The sequence below is a fragment of the Nomia melanderi genome, chromosome 8, assembly GCF_051020985.1.
Source record: "Nomia melanderi isolate GNS246 chromosome 8, iyNomMela1, whole genome shotgun sequence".
In the NCBI taxonomy this organism is placed as follows: Eukaryota; Metazoa; Arthropoda; class Insecta; order Hymenoptera; family Halictidae; genus Nomia; species Nomia melanderi.
The window spans coordinates 4,539,162-4,549,726 of NC_135006.1; the positions used below are offsets into that span (position 1 = coordinate 4,539,162).

At 38.6% G+C, this 10,565-nt stretch overlaps 1 protein-coding gene across 1 annotated transcript; it reads left to right on the plus strand.

Annotated features, from left to right (window-relative positions):
- The first annotated feature begins 6,700 nt into the window (after nucleotides 1-6,700).
- Nucleotides 6,701-10,446, plus strand: nAChRbeta2 (nicotinic acetylcholine receptor beta2). Its single transcript, XM_031975833.2, has 12 exons — nucleotides 6,701-6,991; nucleotides 7,174-7,331; nucleotides 7,411-7,455; nucleotides 7,554-7,663; nucleotides 7,913-8,093; nucleotides 8,236-8,392; nucleotides 8,617-8,744; nucleotides 8,819-8,994; nucleotides 9,322-9,474; nucleotides 9,546-9,658; nucleotides 9,953-10,065; nucleotides 10,237-10,446. The coding sequence occupies exons 1-12, from the start codon at nucleotides 6,940-6,942 to the stop codon at nucleotides 10,444-10,446; spliced, it is 1,596 nt and encodes a 531-aa protein (XP_031831693.1). The 5' UTR covers nucleotides 6,701-6,939.
- Nucleotides 10,447-10,565: the final 119 nt, after the last annotated feature.

Genomic DNA, 10,565 nt, shown 5'->3' on the forward strand with positions numbered 1-10,565 from the left:
ATAATACTATGATTTCTTCAATGTCTTTGCATTTGTAATTCATTCTTATAAATACAAGAAGCAATAAGTAAATAAATCAAATTTCAACTTCACATCAGACAAAGCGAACATTTCTTTTTCAGCCCACCTTCGACCATTTTACCAAAACTAGTAGATTCCACAAGTTCCAGTGACATCTGTACCAGACCCCGCGAACCTTAAGTCAACCGTGCAAACTTCTCCTCTCTGCAACGAACGCTTAATTCAATTCTCGAAATTTAATATCTTCATCCGTATCTCCCGACGAAACTATATCTCCCAAAAACTGGTATTTACTGCCAACCGTAGCCAAGTAAGTCTCCAAAATCCTTTTAGTTATCTCTTCGCATAAAACAGCTGACCTACGTTAAAGCCGTGTGACCAAATACGTAGTCTGCTGGGTGCAATGAAAATAGTTGAAAACAAGGTAACAGGAATCGAAAATTACGGTCACCTACCCCCTCTCTAGTTGCACCCCTTGTCGAGTTTCGGAGAGTGGATGGCCAGTGTACCTAACGTTGGTAATATCGCCGTCTGGTAAACCGCACATTGCGACTCGCCGATCCAGTACGATGTTAACCACCCTGTATATATGCGTCTCCACCCGCGTCGACCTCCAACCTCTCCTACACCCTCGTTCCCCTCTGTTCACCGTTGGCCCACGGTTTGTCCACACCATACACTTTCGACTAAAGTAGTAATGAACGCGTTCTGCAGTTTGCACTCGGCGCAACCCCGCCATTATTACATTGCTCGAGCTAAATAAATTATTCCGGCGTGCTACCCCCGTGGCTTTCGTCCTATCGCTGCATGCGCGGATACACGCGGAACGGTATCAGACCGAATGCTCCGAGAACACAATCCTCCCCCCTTAACGTCATCGTTGTACGAATTCTTGATATTTTTTTTATACCTCGGTGTTGTTTATGACACTGACGTTTTTGGAAATTATTGGAAGGGAATTGATAAATTGTACCATAAGGTAAATTGGATCGAAATAAGAATTTAGACCATGTTATTATATTTGAAATGACGTTTCTTATTTCTTATTTCCCATTTGCTAAAAAAAGATTTAAAAATTCCCTTTCAGTTTTTGTTATTAATGTTTCGGCGTTTTTTTATTTATTTACTGTCAAACAGAAAATGATCCGATTCAGCTCAATCTACTCTAATTTGCTGTGGAGATTTTAGTATTTTTAAAGTGTAATGCGGATGATGATTGTTTTTTAATGTTAATGTTGTTTGCAAGTGAATGGTTGCGAGATCCTTTCAATTCTTAGTAATATTCTTAGTAATTTTGGTTTATATAAATTATGAAAATGCAAGAGGAAACTCGGAATTGTTCAGAGATTGGAAGGAATGATGTAATTAATCAAGAATTCAGATTACCTTTAAATTTTTGAAACATTAGATGGATAATTATTCTTCATTGATTTATTTTAGGAAATTTATTGGAAGGTCGATATAATCAACCTACGTCCAAGAGATTTACTTATCAGTAAGCATAAAGCTCCGATTACTAGAAATGATTAAACCAAATAGTATGAACTAAGCATAGCGGGACATTGTGGTTGAAGGTCGGAAATAATCGACAGAATTAATTACAGTTCAGTGCTAATAACGATTCTGAAGAACTCGTACACCGATTGAAGCTTAATACCGTTAAATCAACCAGCAAACGGTGAATTCTCTGCCGTACGAACTGTAGTTTTCCAAATTAGAAACCGAGTTTTCTAAACGAAAACGTTATTTCAGTTATCATCATTCCCTTGACAACAGTCTGAATTAATGAAACTTTCTCTCGAACAAACGATATAAAATTATTATTTTCATTGCCAATATGAAGTTAAAAAATTGATAAAAAGATCATAATTAAATAATATTTTTATTCAAGCAGTTTATGTTTTAATATAATCAAATATCGATTAAAAGATATGTCATTAATAATATTAAATGAGATTTTGATTAAGAATGACTGCACAGAAACTCAAGCATACAAAATGAAAGAATCATGTAAAATTGACACTTTATTTAATCATTAATCCAAATAGAAAATACCGTCTAGAGAACTCTAGGATCGCAGGAAAATTCAAACCACGATGATTACGAGAGACGCCGATAATCCGTGCCCGGAGATTAAAACGAACGATTTATCGGATGACGAGAAATCCAGAAAGATGTACTCGTTTGCAGTCGACCGGAAACGATACCTAATCTTCGAGAGAAACGGGTTCGAGTCGCCCACGGGTATCGACCCCGCACCGAGCGCAGTTAAATGCAGCAACCGTAAGACAATAATCGGAAGGATAATTATATTAATAACGGATGGAGGTCAAACGCGACCGCCCTGGCATGTGCTGGCGTGCATGCACCGGTAAATACATCTAGGGGTATACGCGCGGGGGCGAGTAAAGGGAATAGGATGCGTACGTGCGGAATACATGCACATCGACTACGCTGCGCCGTGCTCGGTACGTAACTCAGCAGGATATTGGATACTCTGTTATCATAGTAAACCTCCATCCCTCACCGAACCCGGTGACGACGTAATTATCTCTAGTAATTAAAGTACACACCTACTTTGCTCGATATTGGCTCTTTAGAGCCCAGCTACGTACGAAGTATGTGGAATTATGGAAATCATAAGCAAGCAACGACGTTTAACAGTTGCATCGCGCCAGGACAGTCTACGCCTGTGGGCGTCGGTCCTGAGACGACCAAGATTGACTGCAAGGGGATCCCCACTAACTAATACCGGGGAACACATGATTCAACCCGAAACTGAAATTGGATTTGACACGTCGGTTGTTGCTATTCTTTTGGGAGAGTGCATTACAAACTGGCACAGTAATTTGATCATTCGTGTTGAATAGTTGGTTGATCACCAAATATGGAAAATTAAGACGACAAATACTCGGGTAATCAAATGTCTATTTAGTTTTGATTATATTGATTTTAGTGTTTTAATATAATGGTGTATTTAAGGGTAAGTTTTAAAAGATTTAGAATTGTAAAAACAATTCTAGTTTAATGATCTACGTTAACTAATGAGGAATCTAGATATAACCTAGCTAAAATACTGCAACGGCTCCCAAAATGGCATCGCCTGAAAGACGAGACCGCGATGACACTCTGTATCCTTCGAGTCCCTTTAACATCCCCCATAGATCGTGATCAACGCTGAATGGAAAGCAGGCGAAGCAGTTACTCACATTATACGACGAAAGCATTTGGCACCTGAAGCCTCGCATTTGCAGATTTGTCTGCGTCTTCTCTAGACGTCTGCCGTTCTCCTTCCTAGAAAATTGTAATGCCCCGTCTTCTTGCGGGCCGCCAGCTTTTAAGGGATTTATCGAGCTCCACATTAAATGGCACTGATCTTAGTAAATCCAGATGGAATTCCCGTGTTTCCGCCACTTGGCGTGGCTTCCAGGATTTGGCGGCTACCGTGGCACCCCCACGCTAAAAATCGATTCATTCGCATTAATCGTCGGCCTGCGGATCAGCCGACATATTTCCATATTAGGATTAAGTGCTGCTATCCCCGTATGACCGACGGAACAAAAACGAGAAGAGTAATGCGCACGATAACGACAAAACGTCGCTTGTAACGCTTGTCGCGACAGTGTCTCGCACCGCGATAAATAAAATTCGCTTCGATCGCGTCGGCGGGTTACGAGTTTTCGCGCAACGGGTTTCAACATCTGCTGCTATTATCGAGCACCGTGTGTGCACTGCGTGTAATCAGTGTCGAAATAATGTTAATTTATTGAACAACGGTGGCTTTTGCGTGCCGTTACAGTTATCACGAGCAATCTTGTGAACGTTGTTCCCGAAATCGTTAAATCGGTTTGTAATTGTGTGGGACGTCACAATGTGTAATTTTGTAGATTCTCGTGTTTTATGGTTGGCACGACAATGAGTATAGAAGACCGTTGAACGGTTGAAACCAAGTAGAAACAATTCGCAGAGTATACAGTTGCACTTGGTGTACTTCAGATTATTATTGTTATTCCATGATAAAATCCGCGCTAATTATAGGATTAAACATGAAAGTTTATCCATAGTTATCAGGTAGATTTATGTAATGCCGCTATATTACCGTCTGTAAACATAGTATGTCCAAAGTTCGCATTCAGTTGAGTCAGTTCGCCGCTCAAAGTGGCTTTGCGAGGACAAAGGATTAGAACTATGTATACGGCGATTACAGTTACAAGTCGCAAAGCTAATGAAAACAGAATTGTAATTGACGTCGCGACAATTACAAGTTGTACGTAAAATACTAACCCCGGCCTCTGCGGTTTAACAACTATGAACTGCACTCTCGAATATGTATCGAGGATGATGATAAGGGAACGTGTATTCTTATGAGGCAACAATGCTGCCTCAGTCGGTGAATAATCATAGCTCCGTAACATAAAGGGATTTTCGAGAGCAAACTGTTACATTCTGTTCTCAATTCGACGCCATTATATACTTAGAACTCAGTAAGGAACATCGGGAAGATTTTATTGTACAAAATCCATTTCGTAAACAAAATCACAGATTATGAGTATAAATTTGTAAAGACATTTTTTTCCTTTAAAAACCTAGTTTCGTTTTTATACCTCCCAAAGAGACAGGAAGGACGGAAGCTATGGATTGCCTAAGGAAAATTGAAAAAAGAAGAAGGACCTATGGAATCATAACAAAAAACAAGAACAGTGAATAACTCAGAAAGAGTTAGTATTAAATAATCATCACCGATTGAAATCAAAATATTTGTTATATTATGTTTTTCTAGTGTTACATAGCTTTAACCGTTACATAACATAATATAACATAACATAACACATAACATATCATAACATAACATAACATAACATAAATCATCCTGATTTCTAGACCAAAGGCTCAAATAATTCATCTATAAACTCCCAAAGGGAAATCCAAAAAAGTTCAGAAAAAAAGGGTGCTTAAAACGCAATATAAATCATTACCTATAAAACACATACCATCACTGCTTGTCAAACATAAAATACGCTCCCGTAGAAAGTGACCGGTAGTCGGCGAGTTCCCCGGATTCTTCTCATTCGGCGCCAATGTCGCAATACCGCACCGTTCCGATGCGAAAACACGGAATGTATCGGTTTCGGGGGCGTCATTACTCAAAGGGTTGTCTGCGGGGCGATACAGGACAACCGGATAGGAAAAAAAAAAAAAGGTGACAGAATGACCAGCTTGCCCAGCGTTTCTTAGAGCAGAATAGAAGTGCTGCGCGGCGAACAGACAACGGAGGGTAGTAAGTGGGCTAGTAAGTCTCGCGATAACAGTTATAAATGACCCTCTCGAAGCGCGGCGCCGCGCCGCGGCAACCAACCCCCAGCCAGTCGAGCGCCAGACACTCCTGGCTCCTTCGCGACCTAACACATCGCCCCGCGCCAATATAGCCGTAAAAGGTACTAAACAAACATACACTAAGTGGCCGACGCGTGTGCGCCGCGTAACCACCCTCTGTTTACGTATCGTTGATCGATAATCGTACGCAGTGGCACCGCGTGGATCGATCGCTCCGCGGAAACTGTTACAATACCGACACCACTTTTCGGACGGGATATATCTCCATTCCAAGGGTGCCCTCGAATACAAACTGTTCCGTGTGCCTTTCACCGCACACCATCTGCACACCACCCCCCTTCACCGTTACTCGTTTGACATAATTACGACGCTACATGAACGCGTTACATTGACCTAACGCGCGGACGTCCTGACCTGTTCATTGGGAGAAACACCTTTGAAACGCTGTTTATTGATGGCGCAAGGGGATCATTCTGAAGCGAAACTGAATGTGTCTGGAATATAGTTTTTGAACGTTTATTGGGTGCTTGTGTATTCTTGTTTCAAATAAGTGGAAATTATATTAGGAACGGATTGAGTTAGTTGAGTTCCGAATGATAGCTAAAGTTCTTGGTATGTTTAATCAGTTTAGGTAAAATCACTATGATAATAAGTTTGAATATAATTCAAATCGAAAGTGGGAAAAATCAATAATTTTCTTCGAATGTCTGAAAGTTATACAAAATCGTCTTCCATTTCTCTCTTTTGAAATATAGATTTGAATGGAAAGTATTCTTGAATAGACAATAACTACCCTCCATATTGAATAAGATCGTCGCAATGCTAGTATAACGAGCTCCACTATCAACTTTTCAATAATAACCAAAAAATCTTTGCCATAATTCGTATGATTTATCTTCTGCGTTCAACAATATCTTTAATATAAATTTCAGGGGTAATTATAAGGTTGCAAGTCTACAATGTTGTAGGAAAGTACTACAGAGTGCGCCAGCTGATAAGAATGAACATCTGGATGTCGGTACAGTGTCATATGCACCCTGTAAAAAACTGCTTCACACTAATCGATAATAGCACTCTCATCGTGTCATAAAAGAAAAAACATTAAAATATTATATTTAATTCGCTATAAAGATACTTTAAATTCATTTTTGTCGATTCAAATCCCTCCAGGATATTAATTTACAGGCATCGTGAGTCCATGGAAACAGAGGGCGTGCATCATTTATCGGAATAACGGAATAATTTGAAAATTTAACTGCCCGCTCAAGACGGACGCATGCGTTTACGGCTTAATGATAAAGGGAACACCATGAAACGTGAACCGCAGTGTGCACGATGGCGCTAACTTCGGATATCGATTTTGGTCCAGTGGGATGCAGAACGCTCGTATTTCACTAATCGCGTTTTTCCGCTGTTCTCCGTCAAAGAACAAATTTTTTCGCTTTGAAAACCCTTCCGATGTAATAATGTCAAGTCGCGGAACTGTGGTGTGTGGCGTCAGTAGGTGAACACGCGTAAATTCTCTGTTGGGAGTGGTCGCAACCATCTCGCCCCTACGCAGATTTGTAAATAGTCGGGCTTAAAATGCGAATATCTGTGCTCGGTGTATTTTTAAATTACATCAGCATCGTATATGGTAAGTTTATTATTGTATGATATTGTAAATGTATTATTTTTATCATTCGGTCGTTCAACTTTGATTTGATTTTATAGGTAACACTTGCAGGGTGTGTTGTTCCACTGACACGGATCTTTTGTTGTTCTTTGAAATGTCGCATTTGACAATTCTTTTAAGAAACTTGGGTTTTTTTATTGTAGGGGCAGCGGGCACAAAAACTTACGAAGCAAACCCTGATACGAAGAGGCTTTACGATGACTTGCTATCCAATTATAACAGACTCATCCGCCCTGTTATCAATAACACCGAAACGTTGACGGTTTATCTCGGCCTAAAATTATCGCAATTAATTGAAATGGTGAAGACACATTTGTTTTATTCTTTCTTTGTCTAAATTATGACAAATTCATTGCGGTTAATATTATTTTAATTTATAGAACTTGAAAAATCAAGTGATGACCACGAACGTCTGGGTGGAACAGGTATAATCTACTTAACGGAACTATTCATTAAATATTCGTACAATTTTCGTTTGTAATATAATTTATAGATAAAATGTTAATGTATATTTATTTAACAGAAATGGGTCGATTATAAATTACGATGGGATCCAGAGGAATACGGTGGCGTGGAAATGCTTTACGTGCCTTCCGAAAACATTTGGCTCCCAGACATCGTGTTATACAACAAGTAAATAGCGGTGAAATATTCTATCAAAGCATTGTAAATATTCTAATTTTATAAAGTTTGTATATAACAAACTAGACTAATTTAGAATTATAAACATTTATGTAAAGTTATATTTTTAAAAACTTCGTTAAACAAGACAGAGTTAGATGTTAATTGTTTCCTTTATTTAAGAATTGTCATAGATCAAAAGTTAAAATAAAAGTTACATTATGCTGAAATTTTGATTTTAACAATTGAATTATTTCACAGCGCCGACGGCAATTACGAAGTAACGCTCATGACAAAAGCAACCTTGAAGTACAATGGCGAAGTATTTTGGAAACCTCCAGCAATCTACAAATCATCCTGCGAGATTAACGTCGAATACTTCCCGTTCGACGAGCAATCGTGCATTATGAAATTCGGTTCTTGGACATACAACGGCGCACAGGTTAAAACTCCAACAATTTTATTTCAACGATTAACGATTCTCATAAATAAATGTATCCAAAACAATTCGTTTTAAGAGTACAAGTAATTAACATTAATACTGTATTCCGAAAAAGATGCTTTGTAAAGACATTTGCCAACAGGTAGATCTGAAACACATGAAACAAGAACCTGGCAGCAACTTGGTGGAGAGAGGGATCGATCTGAGCGACTTCTACTTGTCAGTAGAATGGGACATTCTTGAAGTTCCAGCGTCCAGAAACGAGGAATATTATCCATGCTGCACGGAACCGTATTCTGGTGAGGCGGTCTTCGGTTGATGGACCACCGGATTAGAATATAAGTTACAGACTTTTTAATTTGAATAGATGATCGGACATTTTAGTGTCAACCTAAAGTATCCTTTAAAGTCCTTCCAAATGTTCCGTATTTTTTTTAGATAGAACTACATACTTTTTCTTAGATCCAAACTTAAAGACGCGTAATTACATAACAATATAAATGTTCTTTTATACGCTACACAGATATCACATTCAACATCACAATGCGCAGAAAGACATTATTCTACACGGTCAACTTGATAATTCCCTGCGTAGGCATCACGTTCCTCACTGTGCTTGTTTTCTATCTACCAAGCGACTCAGGCGAGAAAGTGAGTGAATATTTTCGGAAATAACAGTAAGCAAATTTTTTTATACATTCTCATTAAATATTTATTCTTCACAGGTATCGCTGTGTTCTTCGATTCTCCTCTCGCTCACGGTGTTCTTTTTACTACTAGCCGAAATTATACCACCGACATCGTTGGCCATACCACTTCTAGGAAAATACTTGTTGTTCACTATGATTTTGGTCACTCTGTCAATATCAATCACTGTATGCGTTTTAAACGTTCATTTTCGGTAACTAAGATTTCCAATAGTATCAGTTTGCATTTTGAAACTAACGAATTCTAAGAGTCGATTATCTCATAGTTCTCAAATCCTTAGCTAAGGATTGGCATAAGCTGGCTGACTAAATATGTCTGTTTCTACTGCCAAAACGTCTCTAAATCATCTTGTTTTAATTTGGACATTTCATCAAGCAATTTTTGGTCCCACAAGCTTCCAAGCTTTAACTGCTTTAGATTTAGAATTAATTACAACGCTTTGACTTACTTTTCACATCATTCAACCAAGCCTTTTTGAATTAAGTCCTACGCAAAATTACGATATTTCTTCTTTTAATAGATCCCCATCCACGCACAGTATGTCATCATGGGTCAGACAAGTATTTTTAAATTGGATGCCACGGATCCTGATGATGCGTCGAACGCCGTATTCGACTCCAGAGTACGATGACACATATATGGACAGCGGGTACACTAACGAAATCGATTTTAGGTAAGCATTTTAGCTGCCGATTCGCTAGGGAACTAATCTTCAAGATCCAAAATTTGTAATTTTCATGGTAGTGTCAGCGACTACCCGCTGGAATTAAAAGGAAGTCCGGACGGATTCGAAAGTGTCACCTCTCAATACAAAAATATAAGAGAAGACGACGCCCGGCATTTCCCGCACGCATCAGGTAAAGTCTCCGTTATTCTGTGTAAAAACGTTTATTTACCAACTTGATCAAACCACGACACTGCTCGTGGTTCATAAGAGCTGTTACAAATAATTCTATAAATTCAAAGTATCTTGTTTCTCAGAGGTACAGCGCGTGTTCAGGTGACAACAATGAACATAAATAAATGCTTATGATAGTTAACGCTATTCTCGTAGCTCACAAATCATATAACGTGGCACGGGTACACCATTAAACAATGTCATGCGATGCTATAGGTAAAATTAATGCGATAATAATGAAATGTAATTACAGTTACTGATAGTGAAAATACAATGCCAAGACACTTGTCTCCGGACGTCATATCAGCCCTGAAGGGTGTGCGTTTTATTGCTCAACACATTAAAGATGCAGACAAAGATAACGAAGTGAGTGATATCATTACATAATTTTGTCCTGCATTCAGTTGTTTTACTTTTGATACTCGTTCGCTAACGAGAAACTTAATATCAACAAATAAGCATTTATAAATCTCTAATAACTAAGTCCATAACTTTTACATTGAAATTATTGTAAAATCTCTTTTTTTACATTTCCAGGTTATAGAAGATTGGAAATTCGTGGCCATGGTATTGGACAGACTATTTCTTTGGGTTTTTACACTAGCATGTATCGGAGGAACGCTTGGTATAATATTCCAAGCACCTAGTTTATATGATACAAGAGAACCTGTGGACCAACAACTCTCTGGAATATCTTTTCGCAATTATATGTATCCAAACATAGACTATATCTTACCAGAAGAGTAAACAACTAAAACCCATCGAACTCCAGATTAACATATACGAAACAACGATGCAAATTTGTTACAACGTTAACATGATATTTGTATCGACTTTTCCTATTTTATTCCTTAATACGATGTTGC